Source organism: Empidonax traillii, unplaced genomic scaffold (assembly GCF_003031625.1).
Source record: "Empidonax traillii isolate 1590-97213 ecotype Southwest subspecies unplaced genomic scaffold, ASM303162v1 scaffold1184:size321399, whole genome shotgun sequence".
In the NCBI taxonomy this organism is placed as follows: domain Eukaryota; kingdom Metazoa; phylum Chordata; class Aves; order Passeriformes; family Tyrannidae; genus Empidonax; species Empidonax traillii.
In genome coordinates, this window is record NW_020956377.1 from 141359 (window position 1) to 159876 (window position 18518).

Genomic DNA, 18518 nt, shown 5'->3' on the forward strand with positions numbered 1-18518 from the left:
CCTCGTTGCTCTTCTCTGCCCCTGCTCCAGCCCCTCCATGTCCTTCCTGAGCTGAGGGCCCAGAGCTGGACACAGCACTCCAGGGGTGGCCTCCCCAGCGCTGAGTGCAGGGCAGGAATCACCTCCCTGCTCCTGCTGCCACACTGTTCCTGAGCCAGGCCAGGAGCCCTTGGCCCTCCTGGCCCCCTGGGCACACTCTGGCTCATGTTCAGCTCCTGTCCCTCCACACTCCCAGCTCCCTTCCTGCCTGGCTGCTCTCCAGCCACTCTGTCCCAGCCCTGGGGCTGCCGGGGCTTGTTGTGGCCCAAGGGCAGGACCCGGCACTTGGCCTGGTTGATCCCCACCCCTCTGGGGCATCATCCACCCCCCCTGCCACACTCACACTTGAGCTTGGCTGAGCTGTTGGCGATGGCGGCCGACCTGGCGAAGAGCTTGACGGGCAGCGAGGCCTTCACGCGCCGCACCAGGGGGATGGTGACCCGGGGCCTCTTCACGGGGACCACCCTGGGCACGGGGGACACTCTGCCCCGGTACTCGAAGAGCCTGGAGTTGGGGGGGAAGGATGGAGGGGGTGAAGCAGCCCTGCAGCACCCCCAGCCCTGCCCTGACACCCGGCTGGAGCCCTAGAGGTGCTGGTGGACACCCAGGGCACAGCCTGGCCATCAGAACCCACCATGGGGCTGGGCTGGACCACCCTGCACCCACCTCCCTCCCCCAGACTGCAGGGAAGGTCTTACCCCACAGAACCCCCTCCCTGGGCTGACCTTCCCCTGCTCACCTGTCGTAGAAGTCGTCTCTGTAATAGTCGTAGTCAAAGTCGTAGCCACTGCAGAGACAGTGAGGAGAGCACAGGTTCATCCCTGCTGGGCATTCATCAGCACTGCTCCCTCACTGCCTGCTCAGCACCCCCAGCAGCAGAAAGGATAAAGAAATGGCTCCCCTTCCATAAGGGCCCCTCTGTCCTTTCACCTGGCAGGACATGGACCCTCGTCCTCCCGGCTGCAAGGGCTGCAGAGACCTGGGCTGAGCCCAGGAGGAAGATTTGGGGGGGGTTAAGGCACTGGAGAGAGGGGTGATGGCAGCAGAGTGTTATAACCTGGTTCTCTCAAGGTGTGCAGGGACAGAGGTCAGGAAGGATATTAATTTAACATCTTTGCTTTCAAAGGTGTTTAAACCTCTCCTACCCCCAGCCAGACAACGCCCACAGCCCGTTTTCTTAAGCCTGAGCTGCATTTTAACCCAAAGTCAGAACATTTCCCACTCCCTGGACATCCAGTAACTGTTTTTCCCTCCTGCTGCAGCTGTTTTTTTCCCAAGGCAGCACAGAGCAGGTGGTCTGAGCCGCTCTGGGGGCTATGGATGCCCCAGCTGCCCCATTTCCCTGCTGTGCTGAGGCTCTCAGGCAGCCTGGGCAGGTCAGGAGTGATGCTGACAGTCCCCCCTTTCCTGCTCCCAACAAACAGAATGGCTGCTGCAACCCCTGAAAACAGAGAGTCTGTCCTGCTTCCTGAAACTCCTTGAACTGGCTTATAAAAACAATATATTGATGGGAAAAGGGAAGGACTCTGAGCCAGGAGGATCTGGGGATGGGCAGAGGGAAGGATGAGCACTCAGGTGTGTAGCTGAGAGTAAATTTGGTGTCCAGCATCTAAAGAAGAAGTGACAAGAAGAATGTGTGGCTGGCTTGAAAGGCTGGTGGGAAGCCTGGTTTGGACCAGGAATTCCAGGCTGGACCCAAGGGGTCTGGGCTTCACAGCCACTGTTGAGTTTCAGGTACTGGCTGATTTCTTAAATGGGATTTTTCCATGTTCCTTGGATGCTCTTTGGCGTTCCCCAGACACCTGTGGCACACGTGGAGACTCAGTCTGTGCCTCAGGGGGCCTTGAGCACAGTGTGGGTGGTTGGAGACACCAGCGCTCCCTTGGGACCCCTGAGCTGGTGTGAGGGGCTAAGGACAAGGCTTGTGCACCTACTGCCTCCTGTGGGGTTTGCTGCCACCACCACACCCTTCTATGTGTTATCACCACAACCCTTCCCAATTTCTGATGACAAATAGCCATTTTTGACAGCCTTACAGGCGAATTTCGAATTCCTTTCAGTCTTGGTGCCCTCCCCTTCTGACCTGAGTTGGGGCCAACATTTCTGCTGGGCTCAGAGGAATATCCTGCAGCCTCAGTCCCAACCACTGCATGATGTTTGTTCATTCCCTCTTCTGAATTGCAAGGGGAAGGTTAATTCTCCTGCTGGGAAAAAACCCCAGCTGTTTGTGTGGCTGAGGAGAGGGGCAGCATGGAACGAGATGGATCTTCATGAGGTTTCTGTGACTGGTAATCTGATTTTCTTTCTAACCTCAGATGAAACCTGGAGATACAGAAAATCTCCAAGAAAGCAGCTCCCCTCAGCCTGCCAATCTATCCTGATCACCGAGGCTGTTTGACTCCAGTCCTGTTTGAATCCAATAAACACAGAACACCATCAAAATAGGAAGTCATTTGAAAGGAAAATTGAACCAGGATGGTTCTACGTTGTCAGACTCCCCCTCTTCAATTTTTTTTCCCCCCTCCTTAGATTCACTCAAATGAAATTGCTGCAATTTTGTTATATTTTCAATCCTGACAGGCTCTGGTGAAGTGTTTCTGACTTACTCCAGCAATGCCTTGGAGCCAATGCTCTCTGTAGCCACAGGCAAGAGAAAACAGTGGTGTCTCTCCACAATCAGTGTCTTTATTCCCAGCAGAAACCCCTTCCATGGGGAGTGGTTCATGTTAGGAAGTTCTCTGTGGCTTGGAGACCATGAGGCAGCTTTAGGGCATTTGTTCATAAACAGCACAAAGCTTGGGGATATTTGGCAAGATTCTGAAATGGCCACATTCCTTTCTCCTGACCCCATTCACGCTCCAGGAGCTTTTCCTCCAAGCCTTTGCTCCCCAGGGAAGCCCCATCCTGGTTGGGAAGCTCCAACCCCATCTGCTCTCCATTACTGACCCCACCCTGTGTTTGGGCACCTCCACCTCACTCCCAGGCTCAGCTCCAGCACCAACAGGATAAATCCTGGCCTCAAATACCTGTAGATCCAACCTGGTGTGGACTGGAGAAGGACGGAGAAGCCTGAAAGCTCAGGTGAACTCCCCAGCTTTTTCCAAAACTAGTCAAACAGCAGTTTGCTGGATGAAGTGGCCAATGAACCCAGTAAATGTTATTCCCTATTTCCATGGGAATGTGTGGCCAAAGAGGGCAGCCTTGCATTTTCCTGCTGGGAATCACTCCTGGATTTTGCAGTGTGTTTACAGAGGCAGTGGAGGGGTCACCCCATGCCTGGACTGCAGGGTGGGGCACCAAGAACATCTGGGGGTGCAAAGCACCAGGGTGGGAGGAACTGGCCTGAGTTTCTGTGGGATTGGAGACAATTCCACCTGCTTCAAAGGCAATTAGAGGCATAATTATGCTGGGGAGCTGGTCCTGACTTCCCAAAAGCCTCTGGCAGTGATGCTCCAGCACCTGCTGACCATGGGACAGCCTTCAGGGAAGGCAGCAGGCTGGAATGAGGGAATAATAAGAAAATAAGGGAATAACAAGGGAGTAAAAAGGGAATAAGTTTGTGGCTGTCTGACCCTGCTATAACATCCCAGTCAGTTGTAGCTTAACAGACAACGCCAGGGAGGCAGTGCCTGGATGCTTTTAGCTGCACCTTTGGAATCAGGCTTTGAGCACAGGGCAGCTCTTCCAGCACAAATCCAGGAAAACTCCCGTGCTGTGTTTAACACAGCATTGCTACAAATGATGGTGCTGGGATTTTTTTGGAAGTCTAACATTTAGAAAAATGGATGGTGGTTCAGGAAGCTGTAACCACATCTCCCTGCAAACCTGCATTCCCTGCCTCCTGGGGGACGTGGGAAGTTCTGCTAGTCCAGATGGCAAAGTTTAAATCTGACAGCCAAGTCTGAGATGAAATATTGCTGGTGCTCAGAGCAGTGCAGTTCTCTGGCCCATCTTTTAGCATTTCCATATTTGTGGGAGGGAACAAACATTCTCTTGTTTGCTCTCTCTCAGCAGCCTGGAAGTCTGGAATATTGGGCATTCCACAGACAGGGATCAGAGCTCCAGGCATGGCTGAGCAGGGAATGAAATGCTCGTTAGTGCATGATGGATGGAAGGAGCTGATGTGTGTTCTGGCCCAGCCCCACCTGAGTTGGGCATGCGCTGTACAAACAGCCAGATCTGTGTCACCTCTGTTTCCATCAGTGTGGGGAATGCAGAGCCTCACTCCCCTCAAGGGGGAATCCAGAGGGCCACGTCCTGGTGAAGGTCCAAACTGGCCCAGATGGGAGGCAAAATCTGCCTGAAAGCTGCCAAGTCTCAGCTGAGACTTGTGGAAGGTCTCCACAGATGCCCTGTGGGTGGTGGGAGGGCTCTTGGGGCTCAGGTGGGTCTGTCTGTGCCACCTATAATCCTGATACTCATTTTAGTCTTTCCTTCCCAAAGTCACACCTTCTGCCTCCTGACTCAGCTCCCCAGTCTCCACACCACGAGATTGGCATCAAAACAATGAGAATTTATAAATAAAGCACATTTGGGGATCTTGTTATTTGGTTTTGGGTTCCTGAACCTGCAGGGCACTCTTCAAATACCTTTTCAAGTTTTCCCCTCTGCAACCAGAGGAGCAAAAAACTTAATGAGCTTCTCCCACACTCCCCTGACTCCAGTCTGGGGCTTAAATGAAAATCTTCACTTCTTGTGAAAATTGTGGTGAAGTCTCAAGAGCTGAAGGCTCATTTTGACATCTGTAATGTTCTACCTCCCCCACAGACCTGCTCAGTGTCCCATTTGTGCCTCACATTCCCTTGGTCACTGTTCCTCAAACCAGGCTCCCTTGGGGCTTCCCCCGGACACCTCAAGGGCTTCCCACTTTCTTCTTTTCTTCTCTTCCTTTCTCTGTCTTGGTGCCCCTCTTTCAAGGCCTCTGATGTGGGGAAAGCAGGTCCTGCCCACCCTTTCCAACCAGCTCCAGGACCTTGCCCAGGCAGAGTCCCAGCACATCACAAGGGTTGGCCAACCCTGGGGCAGCCACTGCTGCCTTGTGCTGGTTCTCCTCCCCTCAGCCAAGCCCTGAGGGCACTGGAAAGCACCAGGAGCACCTGGGAGGAGCCCTGGGAGGAGCCCTGGATGTCCCAGGGACTGGGGCTGGGGAGCAGGATGCTCAGGGCAGTGGGCAAGGACCAACCTGGAGACCTTGTGGAAGGGAGGTGATGTGGTGGAGACCTACCTGTACAAGGCAGAGGCTGCTCTCTTGAGCCCTTTGGGTCTGTTGGGTTTGGGTTCCCCAGCCATGTTGATATCTGCAAGGAAGGGACACACAGCTGTGACACGGCCCTGCTCACCTGCAATCCACCCTGGCCACGCAGAGAGGCCCCTGCCAGGGCTCCTCCACACCTCCCACCCCGTTTCCACCCGCTTTCTGGCACAGCTGGGGGCCTGCCGGACCTCCACAAGAAGGCAAATTCTTGCATTTGGAAAAACCTCCTCCTTTTCCTTCACAAAGCCAACAACCAATCACTCTGCAGTCAAGGCCCTGCCCGTGCTCTGATCCACACACAGGTTCAGAACAAGGTTCTGGGGAGAACTTGGTGCTGCTGTGATAAAGCACAGGCAATATATAAACCTGCTGCACCTTGATGACTGCTGGCAATCCATCCCTGGCTCCTTCTGGAAGGACCAGGAAAGCTCAGCAGGAGCCAGGAGGGCACTGCTGGGGGTTGGGCTGTGGTAAAAGCTCATCTCAAAGGAGCATCTTCCACCAGGGGAGGGGAGAGTGAGCTCCTCTAATCCACTGAGGGCATTTCTCTCCTTGGCCTCAGAGCCAGACATTTCTGACATGAGAATAAACATGACAGTAATTGAAGAGGGACATTTTACAAAGGTACGGAGTGATAGGACAAGGGGAGAATGGCTTCAAACTGAAAGAGAACAGGTTTAGATTGGAGATTAGGAAGAAATTCTTTGCTGTGAGGGTGGTGAGGGACTTGGGTTGGAAGGGATCTTCTCCTAAAGCTCATCCAGTGCCACCCCCTGCCATGGGCAGGGACACCTTCCACTACAACAGGTTGCTCCAACCTGGCCTTGGACACTTCCAGGGATGGGGCAGCCACAGCTTCTCTGGGCAACCTGTGCCAGGGCCTGCCCACCCTCACAGGGAAGTGTTTCTTTAGCAACCCTTGATTTCTGCCACCTGCAGCTTACGGCGCATCCAAACAGGTTTTAGCTCATCAGGCCATTTAAACCTTCTTTTTTTTCATGCTGTGTGGAGGCACTTTATGGAGAAATGTGGACAGGCTGGTCCACACACCATAAAACAAAGCCCCTGCAAAGTGACCCAAAGGAACATTCTACCGACTTTTTGTTATTAACCAAGAAAATCACCTTCAGGAGCAGCAGCAGCACTGCTGGAACGAGCTGAGCAGGAGAAGCATGGTGGGACAAGGCTGCACGTGTGGAACACGGCTCTGGAGGAGCACAGACACGCTCCCACTGCCCAAATGCCTTGTGCAATTCCTTGGGCTGCCTGTCAGGGTCTGCCAAGAGACCACTCCTGCTGAGGCTGGAGCTCAGCCCTCACACCGAGTGTTCCTCTGGAACGTTCTGATCACAGTGTGTGTTTTCCTTGCTGCCCCTCTGTCCCTCCATCCTCCCATTCCCAGCGCTCATGGGGGTGCAGGAGAGCTGAGCTGAATGCTGACAAGGCTGGACATGGCCTTGTTGTGCAGGGCAGGGCCATGGCCAACTGCTGCCAGTGTGAACATCAGGCACACCATCACCTTCCTGAGCCTGCTGAGTCACACAGCGCCCCTGGCAGGGCTGTTTGCTGGGAGGGAGAGAGGAATGAAGTCTCCCTTCATGCATCCCAGAACCCTGGCCAGCCCCAGTTCCCTGGCTGTGAACCCTTTCTGCTGTCAGGGTGCATCTTGCCAGCTGCCACTCATTTCTCTGGTGAGCTGGGGAGGTAATTACAGCATCAGGCTGAGCAACACCTTCAGGGGACAGGCAGCGAAAGCCCAAAGCTGCAGAAGGACAACAATTGCTGGTCCCCACTGCTACCAAGAGCCCCGTGGAGCCTCCACAGCCACATGCAGCCAGAGCAGGGCACTCGTCCTCTCAGCTCTAGTGGTGATGGGCACTCAGATCCCACAGGATTCCCCTGACAGTGAAAAAGCTCAGCCTTCACATCACCCAGGCCAGATTTTGCGTATCATTCCCTTTCTGGTTCCCTCCTCTGCATCCCTGAATCCACCTGCCCACCCAAAGGCAGTGCTGATCCCTCCTGCTCAAATCCAGGCACTTGTTCCCACAGTAAATGGGGAGGTTGTGCTTTGTCCAGCCAACGTGGCAGGGTGAGGGGATGGTGTGGGTCCAGCTCCCAGTGCAGAGCTCCCCCCAGCAATGGCACCTGCCTCCTGCAGTGACTGGGGAGTCTGGGAGCATCTGCAGAAGGCACAGAGGTCGCCAGGACCTGCCTGGCAGAGCAGTCCATGTCCCAGCACAGGAGGGGCTGCAGCTGTGGTTCCAAACACCCCCGTTTGTGATGCTCTCAGTAACTTGTCGATCCTTTAGAATGCAAGTTTGATTGCTTTGCTGGTGACAAAGGAAGAAGAGTAAGTAAAACCAAAGAAGAAGTGGCAGAACTTTCAACCCTGATTTTCCAGCCACACTGTTCAGCCCTTCTCTGCTGGGTTCTCCTGGAAGGGGAATATCCCAGTGTTTACACTGCCCCATGGGCAGCAAAGGGAAGCCTGCTGGGCTCTTCAGTGGCAAGAGTGGCCCAGGAAGGGAAGGCAGATGAAAAGGAGCTGAATTTCCACCTTGTCCAGGACATGCAGAGGACACCCAGCTCTAAAACAGTCCCTTGCCTTGGAATGCCAGAGCTCTGGGACCAGCACTGAGAGCAGAGAGAGAGGTTCTATCACTGCAAACCTTTCATCCCTCTCTTCAGCTAAATGGCCAAGTGCTGCCTGTCTCCTGTACCTCTGTGGAGCATCACAAGGAGCTCCTTTCCCCCCCCCCAGGCCCTCCCCATCCTACCTACAGGCTGCACATGTGGGCACCACCCGGGCTGGAAGCATCCCTGGCTCATGTGCTTGGCCTGGGCTGCAGCTCCACTCTCTGGACCATCGGAGAAGTAGAAAGAAGTTTCTCCTCTCCAGATAAACCCCAGCTGAGGCAGCACATTGTTTCACACATCAGCTCGAGCAGGAAACTTCTCATTTCAGACTGCTGTGCCAGAAGCAAGGTGGGAATGGGCTGCAAATTGCTTTCCCCGGTGGCCAGTGGCCACTGCCTGCTTGGAAATCACCATTTTTCATTAAAAATACTGTCTCCAGTTCCAATTCTCAGCTTGGAGCTGGTGACAAGAGCTTCTCAGCATGAGACACTTCAGAGCAATATGCAAAGCAGGGAGCAGCCCGGCGGCTTTGCTAGTTAGTTCTTATCCCGCAGCAGAGCAGCCTGGGGGGGAAGTTCTCTCATTTAGCACCAGCTGGCTAAAATTGGGCTGAGCTGGGCCCAGTCAGACTGTCACCTCCCCTGACAGGCTAAGGGTAAGGGCTGGGCCAGGAAGGGAATCATTGAATCATGGAATGGTTTGGGTTGGAAGGGACCGTAAAAACTATCTCATTCCACCCCCTGCCATGGGCAGGGACACCTTCCACCAGCCCAGGTTGCTCCATCCAAGCCCTGTCCAACCTGGCCTTGGACACTTCCAGGGATCCAGGGGCAGCCACAGCTTCTCTGGGCAAACCTGTGCCAGGGCCTGGCCATCCTCACAGCGGAAAATTTCTTCTTAATGTCCCCTCTAACCCTGCACTGTCAGTTTGAAGCCATTTCTCCTTGTCCTTTCTTTGATACTATGCAATGTCTTTGCCCACCCATCAGTTCCAGGACAAGGACATGGGAAGATCCAGAACTGTGCTTCAGCCTCTACAATCACAGCCCACACGTGACTTTTTGGGCCACAATGTCAAAGCCCTGAGGGCCCTGATGTGTCTGACTGGCCATGAAGTGGCTTCATTTCTGACCCCATTCCACACAGGAGCCTTTGGCCCCTGCCTGGGTGGTGGTGTTGGAGTGCTGGTCTCCAGCTCTGCCCCAGCCACGGATCCTGCTGGCCCTGCCCCAGACCTGCCCTGTCACCAGGGCCCTGCTCGGGTCACCTCTGACCTGCTCACCTCACGGGACACCATCTGCAGATCCACGACCAAGCTTGACCTGGGATGGCCATCCCTTGGGCACCCCCTGTGGAACTGGGGAACAGGATACACTACCCTGATAAGGCCTGGAGTCCCATCAGAGAATGCAAACAGTGCCAGCTCTCTGTGCTGAGTTACTGCTGGTGCCACGGGGCTGTTTTTGGCATTGACTCGTGCTAAGACCAGCCTGGTCCACCAAACTCCAAACACACACCCTGCTGTTTGAACTTGGATGTGACAGATCAGCTGGTGGCTGGCCTGGAAATTTGTGACTGGCAGTCAATCAGTTTATACCATAAAAGTCCAGTCCCCTTTCACACAGGCAGGTTCTTCCACCAGAGCCCTTCCTGGGGGTGTGTGAGTGGAGATTCCTCCCTTGGGTGGGGATTCCCCCAAAGGACACTCCTGGAGGTCGAGAGAAAGGATCTTCCCAAAAACACTGGTCTGGGGGAGTTACAGCAAATCCCTACTTAATACTTATTTCTATTTGCCAGCTTTAATATAACTGCTTCAGTAATTGCTTCAATATAGTGCACTGTCCTATCTTATCTTACTGCTGGTAGTTTTAGCTTTTATATCGTGTGGCAAATAATTCTGATCAAGATCTTTTGTCTGACCACTTGTAATGATAAATGATTCATTTTATATAGATGTTCTCATTTTGCCAGTCATTAAAACCTGCGGGACAAAAGCGGTTCAATCCCATCTCTGTAATTCCTTAAATTCAAAACGTTGACATAACTCTGCAACTCCCTGACAGGAGGGGGGAGTCCGGTGGGGGTTGGGCTCTGATCTCAGGCAACCAGTATTAGGGCAAGAGGGCACAGCTTAAGCTGGGGGTTGGACATTAGGAAGAAGTTTTTTCCAGAGAGAGTGCTCAGCCCTTGGAATGGGCTGCCCAGGGAGGGGGTGGATTCACCATCCCTGGAGGCGTTTAAGGTGAGACTGGATGTGCCACCAGTGCCACGGGCTGGGTGACAAGGCGGTGTTGGGTCAAAGGCTGGACTCGACGACCTCACAGAGGTCTTTTCCAACCCAGCTGGTTCTGTGCTAACCCCGAGGCTGCGACCGCAGCCCGGCTCCTCCCCGGGAAGGACTCCAGGACGCGTTTCATCCACGGGACAACCGCCCCGCGCTGCCCACCCCCGGGGCACCCCGGAGCGGCGGAAGGAGCTACTCACCCAGGGTCTGTCCGGCCAGCACGCGGCCGTTCTCGCCCAGCACGGCGGCGCGCGCGTGCCTCTCGTTGGAGTACTGCACGAAGGCGTAGCCCTTGTGCACGGAGCAGCCCACCACCCGCCCGTACTTGGAGAAGATGGTCTCCACGTCCGACTTCTTCACCACGGCCGTGTTGAGGTTGCCGATGAACACCCGCGAGTTGATGGACTTGGGGTCATTCTTGTTCGTGATGTTGCTCGTCTGCACCTTCAGGGACATCTTGGACGCCTGGAAGAGGGAGTCGGGGGAGTCAGGGAGGGGGAGTGCCAAGGGAAGTGCCAGGGTGTCACAGGAAGGGCTGGGGGACAAATCTCTCAGTGAGCCTGGAGTGAGGGAGCCAGCTCCTCAGCTTCAGCTAGTCTTCAACTAGCCTCAATTTCAACCAGCTCTTCAACTTCAACAGCAGGGGGATCCCACCCCCAGGGGATCCCATCTCCAGGGGATCCCACCTCCAGGGGATCCCTCCTGGCACAGTCAGTTCTAAACTCTTGCTGGAAACCAGCTGATGATGCTGACACCTGGCCGGTCCTGTACAGGGCCAGGAGTTGGACCCCACTGGGTGCAGCTCAGGGTATTCTATGATTCTAAGGCTGTTTTTAGGGGAGAAAACAAGATTTTTAAATAAATTTTGCCTCTTTAATGCCGTTATACAAAAGCTTTTGCCTCTCTATAACTAATTACAATTCAAAGAGCTGCTCTTTTTGAAGCTGTTTGCATTCAGCACCTTGGTTCATGCCCACTTTGGCAGCCTTTCCCCTGCCACCACCCACCAGTACAGCCCAGCTCTCCCCACACATAGGTACAGCCTCGTCCCCACAGGTCCCCTCTTCACACGTGGAAGAGGTCTCGAGTTTTCTGGACGCAAACAAGCAGATCTGAGCAGTGAAGCAGCCCCTGTGCTCCCGAGCGGTACCTGCACTGCACTGCCCGGGCTTCGAGCTGGGTTTTGTGCTTCAAACAGGAGGTGTCACTGTTAGCTTGGAAATCCCAGAGCCATCAGCCAGATCAGCCGGGAGCCGCTCCAACCCCCTCCCGTGGCTGCACGGCACCAGGCTCCAAGTCTCTTGCTTAGAGTGGCTCATGGGCAGCCCCTGAGAACAGGTTTCCCCTCTGAGGACTGAGGACCAAGAGACAAGGCTGGCAGCTGTGTGGAACCAAAGCCAGGCTGGCTGCTCTCAGGCTGCCTGCCCAAACCTCATTTCCATCTTCCAGGCACAGGGGCACGCTTTGGGATCGCTACTGTGCTGCAGACACGGGCTGTGGGATTTACTTGGGAACATTGAAGTGCTGCTCCTCCCCATCCCCTTCCACCAGCACCCACCAAGGGCAACACCATCAGGGTGCCCACAACTTCTGGAGGTCCCCAAGCCTGGCACAGGGGATGCACTGCTACCACGGAGTGCCCTCCCTGGTGATCCCCAGTGATCTGCCCTGGCACTGGGGCAGAGCTACAGCCCTGCCTGGCTTTGGGGTTTTGGCTCTGTGGGCTCAAAGCCCAAGTCTGAGCTGGGGACAGTGGCAGCTGCCTGACTGGATGGGTTGCAGCCCCTGTGGGCCCTGTCACCCTGTGCCCAAGCCCTGGCAAGCTTTGCTTGCCCACAGCCCAGCCTGCCCGAGGCACTGAAACCGAGTCAGTTAGTGCTGAGTCTAAACCAGAGTTACCTTCCCTACACTTCCCACCTGGCAGGCAGAGCCTGGGAAAGAGCCACGATATTGTGGGGTTGCACCCAACACTTCCCAAAAACCCCAGCCCTCCTTCTTCCTTGTCCTCTCCTGCACAGACCTTCCCCACAGGATTTCTGTCTCCTCTTAAACCTGTCTGGGGGCAGAACATCATCAGGGCAGAGCCATTTCGGCTCCTCAGGCGATGGATGTTCTTCCTCGGGATACCCAGCAGGGGCTGCTCCTGCCCACAGTCCCGTTTTGCCCGAGGGCACCTGTACCCACCCAGACAAGCAGCACCTCTGGCTGTGTATTCCCGGAATTGGAAACTTCAGTCCAGGATGGAGACAAGGGAGGAGATTCATCCACCCCACGGGCTTGGAGCTTGGAGCCCACCTGGGGAGCCACAAGGGTGCTGTGACAGCAGCTCCACCGCTGGGCTCTGTACAGCCCAGATCCACCTGGACACTCCAACCCTTTTATCCCTTAAAACCAGACCATCCAGAGCACTGGAGACACTTGGCAAGTCCGAGCCTCAGTGTGAGGATGAGACTCCACAAACAATAAATCTCCTCTGGCTCCAGCCCGGGTGACTCCATTAACCTGCCACTGAGACTGGAAATAATCTTCCTGCTAAATCCAATCAAACAAAGAGTTAGGCTTTGTCTGAGCTCTGGCTTCTTGCATCTTCCCTTTTGCACTTACGGATTAGAAGAGCCAGAGACTTTTGTTTTATTACTTTCAAAACAATTCCTGGCAGACAGATCGTTCCTAAAAACACTGGGAAAAAGAGCCAAAGGACAGGACTTTTAAAGGAATCGAAGTGACTTCAACTCTCAGCCTTTGGCAAGTGGTGCCCAGCCTCCTCAGGTTGCTCCAACTTCCAAACCATAAATCCACCTTTGCTTAATGCTCTCTATTTTAATTTAATTTAAGCCCAAATCCTTCCCAAGGACTGATCAGCCCAGCCAGGTGTCATCCCCGACAGCCTGAAGCTCTGCCCAGCTGTTTGCAGCTGCAAACTCCAGTTACATCAGGGCTGAGCTCCTTAAGCCTGTGTGGGAGGGATGTGGGTTAAGCTGCCTCTGTGCACGGGACAGAACAGGCTGGCTGGAGGATTCAGGTAGGATGGGGGTATAAAAGTGTGTTTTCCCCCAGATCTGGTGGGCTGTGTGTCCCCTCTCAGTGGGTGCAACATGAGCCAGCTCTGCAGCTGCCCATGGGCAGGTTTGCTTTGAAGACCTGGATGAAGCTGAAGCGTTTCTCAGGTGGGCATGAAGGTACCAGATGGACCTTCAGCTGCAGAAGGACATCTCCTAAGGCATCTCCCAAGGTAAAACCCTGGCTGCCATGGAGGTGGGGAGGGTGAAAAGGAACCTGCACCTCTCCAGGTCCCTGCTGCCCATCCCCACCTCCTTCTGGCTCCTGCGACCTTCCCACCTGCTCCCTGCAGCTGGACCAGCACGTGCTGTGCTTGTTCCCTGCGTGGTCTTGCCACACCAGGGACACAGCAGACCTGCTGTGACCCCCTGGCTGTCCCTGCCCTGGAGGTTCAGGGGTGTCACAGCGAGTGTGGTGTCTCTCCTCTGCTGCCTCCACCTGGGATGCTCAGTCCCAACCATCCCATGAAAGCCTTTGAGGCTGGAGACGAGAGAAATGACTTTCACCCCTGGTTGCAGGGAGGGGTGATGGGTTGGGGAGCTCAGCACCCCCTCCCTCGGCACAGCCTTCCCTGGGGAGCCCCTCTGGCTCCGGGGCCACGCCAGGACACGGCAGGAGCTGTGCCTGGGGCTGAGGACGATGGGACGGGGCCACCAGATGGCAAAGCCAAGGTCAGGCAAGGTGAGGGCTGTGCTGCTGGGAAGGGCTTGGGAAGGAGCCAGTGGGAACCCGCCGCCTCTGCAGATGGGACGCTCTCCCAGGGCCATCTGCCCACACACTGCTGTCCCTGCACGGGCAGGGATTTGGCAGGCAGGGCTGGGAAGGCCAAGGCTGGGCAGCTGGGGCTCTGGGCTTCCAGCATGGCCCTGCTCTGAGCTTTTGGGATCTCCCAGTGCCTGCCCAAGTCTCACTTTGCACCTTATAAACCCCTCCGTGTTCAAACACCCCGTGCAAAGAGCTCTTCTGCTGCTCATGCCCAGCATTCCCTGGAGGAAACAGCCTCCCACTCATTTCTGGTTCCTCTCACTCACAACAGTCATTTTACACCACTTCTTGGCCCCCCCACTGTAAAAACTAGAGAAGGACATTTTAATCATCTGCCGTGGTTTTGCCCACCAGCCCATCCCTGGGGCTGAGGATGGTTTTGTCCAGGTAATTTCCGGACAAAAAGACCAATCAAAAGTCCAGTGACCCCTTTGCTAATTACATTTTCAAGAAAACGGAAGAGAAGGTTTTTTTTGCGCAGTTGAAATCAGGGGTAGCAGCCATGTAGGGGAGAGGAGTAGCGGGCCCGAGCAGGGCCAGACTCCCTCCTCCCCCGGCTTGGGCCAGGTTGGGGGGAGCAGGTGCAGCACTGAAGTCCTCCCTTCTCTCTTGTAAGAGAGTGAAGAAAAAAAAGTTTAAAAGACGAACTGCTTGGACAGAAACTGCTGTGGAAGAATTCCAGCCGAAAGATAACGGAGCTTCCAAGGTCAAAGCTGGCAGCTGAAGCTGCAGCAAGAAAAGTGCGAAAGGGGGGGCTTGTTTCCCCCCCCCCCCCCCCCCCCCTTTTCACTCTCTCTCCTCAGCAGGGAAAAGACTGAAAAGTAATCCCTGCTACTTGTAAAAGTTTGTTGGAGTAAGGAGACCCCCCCATGCAGCTAATAGAAGAGTCTGTGGATGTACTAAAGAGAACCGAGACTTCATGAGAAGAACTGAAGTGAGGCAGAGTCCTGGTGGAGATTTGTGACCCTGAGGGAAACCTGTGCTGCAGCAGTGATGACTCAGGTGGGATACTGGGATCCATGTGTGTGTGGATCCATACTGCTGTTGAAGATTTTGTAACTCTGAGAAATCTCATGCTGGAGCGAGACGGCCCATGTGAGATGTTGGAATCCGTGTGTGTGTGGATCTGTGCTAGACCCATGCCGAGAAGTCTATCAAGGACTGTTCTCCCATGGGGAGGGACCTCCACAGGGAAACAGGGGTGAACTCTTAAGCCATTATCCCCTGTAACCCTGTGGAAGAAGATCCATAGTAGGCAAGTGTCCCCTTGCAAGCCTATGGAAGGAAGACCCTTCAGGACCTGGGTAACCCCCAGCCTTCGGTCTTAGCCCAGGAGGGGGGTAAGCCCAGCCCCAGAAGCCAACACAGAGCAAGAATGAGAGAGAAAAAGTTCCAGCTGCAATGAGAATACTGCTGCTACTGAAGATCTATTACTAGAGAGAGAGAGCTGGAACTCTGAAAATAGAGAATGAGACTACTTCTTCTCCTTGGACTAGTATAAAAGGGGAAGAAGTATTTCTGTAAATATATAGCACTTCAACTTGAATAGAAATTGTTGTAGATATAGTTCTTTAGTTTTTAATTTATTAGTAGTTTTTGTTTTACTAGTAATAAATGTTTATACTATTTTCCCCAAATCCTGTCTCTCTTTTGTCTGCAAAACCCTTCTCTCAACTAGTAGTAATTGTGTGGGGGGTGGAAAGCAAATTGACCCAGAGCAAAACCATGACATCATCACACTTAACATTTCATATTCCTCCCCACTGCATTCCAGGGCACTCTGTGCTGTGTCCAGATTGAAGCCACCACCACTTAGTGTGCTCTCAATGGGAAACAGCCCAGCTCTCCAGCTGTGGAACAGTGTCCTCTCCAGCCACCAGAGCTTTGATAGGCCATGGAAAAAGCTCATCTCATTCCACCCCCTGCCATGGGCAGGGACATCTTCCACTAGCCCAGCTTGCTCCAAGGCCCATCCAACCTGGCCTGGGACACTTCCAGGGACCCAGGGGCAGCCACAGCTTCTCTGGACAACTTGTTTTCTGACTGAAACAGTCCTTTGAGCTGAAAAAAAGGCAGTTTTAAAGAGAAACATGTCCAGCTGCAAGACAGAGGGACTCCCCTGATGGCACTGCAGAGCCCCACCGACAGCACAGAGCTGCACATGCACTCGGAATCACGGGCCCCAGCAGCTCCAGTGCCAATCATCTTCCCCCCCAGAGAGCCCTGAGTAATTTGGTAGTGAGTCCCCAAACAGCAGAGCCGGGCTCTGAAGTGCTGGTTTAATAACCAACACAAACCCTGCAATCTTTTTAATAACTTCTGAGCCCCCGAGTCCTGCACGGACACCCGGAGGGCTCAGCCTTCCTCCCGGAGAGCAGGAGGACCCTGCTCACTGCTGAGCTTCAATAAATAGAGGAGAGCGGCAGGAAACCAGCTCTTGGCTTTTCTGGGGAGAACAGCTTCGATTCTACCAGACATGACTGTTAAAGGACCGGGAAGTTACTGAAAAAAGGGCACAGACAAAGATGTCACAATCATTAGACTGGTTGTGCAGCACCAGGCCTGTCTTCTGGGGAAATCCCTGCTGTGCTGAGAGCTGGAGGTGAGCTCAGCAGGAGCCAGACCAGCTGGGTCTGAAGCTGTGGGGTCCCTTGGCAAAGCTTGTTCCCCCTGCAAAGTGCAACCAAGCCCATCCCAGTGAGGGAGGATCCTTTCTCTGCAGAGTGAGTGGGTCCTTGAGTGCTGATTGGGGCTCTCCCCTCTCCCACCAGACGAGGGGGCTTCTTGGGCACGGACTGGGAATTTTTCCAAACCCTTCCCAGGGCTCCACCTTGCAGATCACAGAATCGTTAGGGTTGCAAAAGACCTCTAAGAGCACCAAGTCCAACCATCAACCCAGCACCACCCCCGTGCTCACCACTAAACCGTGTTCCAGCTGCTATTCCAACACTCTCAGCAATGGTGACTCTACCACTGCCCTGAGCAGCTTGACAACCCAATTCCATCAGGAATTTTTTCCTAACATCCAATCTAAGCCTTTCCTGGCCCTACTTGAGGCCATGAGGCTCCCACCTGGCTAAGCCCAGGCGTGTCCCAGTTCAGGTTTTGTCAGTGGCAATCACTCCCAGTCCCTGCAGAGGCCCCTCCCGAGCAGGCAGCTCACCTGAGCCCAGTTGCAGCCCAGTTTCCAGCCTGTGTTTTCCTTGGAAGAGTGAAATCTTGTTAACACCTGACCTGAAGGGAGACGCCAGCACTGTCATAGCCCGCCAGGACAAGAAGTAGTGGTGCCTCTGCACCCTCTGGGAGAGCATCCAGACATTCCTGCCTTTGCAAGCAACCTGGAAACTCCTGGGGAACTGGGACTGTTTATAACTGACCTCAGTGCCTGCTCCACCGAGCACTCAGCTCCCACTTTATGGGGTGAATGAGGGGAGAGCTGCTCCCCACCCTGTTCCCCTTCCCCTGCTGGGGTGGAGGCTGCACCATCCCCTGCACTCAGGCTGGCTGTCAGCAGAATTGGCTCCCTCACAGTCCCCCCTCAGCTCTCCATCTTGCTGTGCAGAGTCTCCCTTCTTTAATTTTTGACTAAAACAAGTCATTTTGAGCTGGAGAGATCCTGCCAATCCTTCGAAAACCTGGCTCTGGTTTCAATTTCAGTGCAGCTGAAATCCTTCATGAAGGAGCCATAAATAATCAATAGCTGTTGTAATAAGTATTTAATCAGCTGTTAAAGGTGCAATGGTCACAAAGTCTATCAGGTCAGCACACAGTTTATAGCTGCGGCTCGTTACCATCTGTCCAACATATTATCCATGCCTGTAGAAGCTTAAAAATCTATTCATTAGAGCTTTAAATCCTTCCTAATAAGTGTGATAAAGGGATGACCTAGAGCTGGACACTGAGATCCATCCAGGCAGCCCTTGGAGCAGCCCTGCTCCTCACCCTGTGTGTCTCCACAGATCTGGGGCTCCCTCCACCTGCTGCACAGCTCATTGCTCATGTGTGGGGTCATGCTAAAGCTGCTCCTCTGCATCCCCTTTGGAGGTAATGTTCTATCCCAGAGAATTATGGAATGGTTTGAGTTGGAAGGGACCTTTAAAGACTGACTTGTTCCACCCCCTGCCATGGGCAGGGACACCTTCCACTAGCCCAGGCTGCTCCAAGCCCCGCCCAACCTGGCCTTGGACACTTCCAGGGATGGGGAATCCCCCACTTCCATCTGCTTGACAAGGCCAAAGTCTCTCTTTGGGCCACATCAGACCAACACTGTCCCAGCAGCAGAACAATGGGACAGTGAGGAGCACCCCGAGTCCCCCTGAACCCCAGTCCTGCCCTGCAGCTCAGAGCTGAATCCTTTTGGAAACCAGGATGTCTGTCATCCCCTGACGAGGGTGCTCACGCAGGTATCAGCCTTGGGGGGGTTCAGTTTGTGTCTCCACTCCCACACTACCAAAACTGCATCTAAAACATGGGAGT

At 54.2% G+C, this 18518-nt stretch overlaps 1 protein-coding gene across 2 annotated transcripts in view; it reads right to left on the bottom strand.

The window, feature by feature from the left end:
* Nucleotides 1-18518, bottom strand: part of RALY (RALY heterogeneous nuclear ribonucleoprotein) — a 72753-nt gene that overhangs the window by 5286 nt on the left and 48949 nt on the right. For both annotated transcript variants that reach the window (XM_027905642.1, XM_027905641.1), the window contains exons 2-5: nt 10418-10682; nt 5264-5336; nt 779-826; nt 383-543 (exon numbers count right to left, since the gene is read on the bottom strand). In XM_027905642.1, coding sequence (XP_027761443.1) covers nt 383-543; nt 779-826; nt 5264-5336; nt 10418-10673 — 538 coding nt within the window. In that variant the 5' untranslated portion in view covers nt 10674-10682. The remainder of the gene's footprint in view (nt 1-382; nt 544-778; nt 827-5263; nt 5337-10417; nt 10683-18518) is intronic.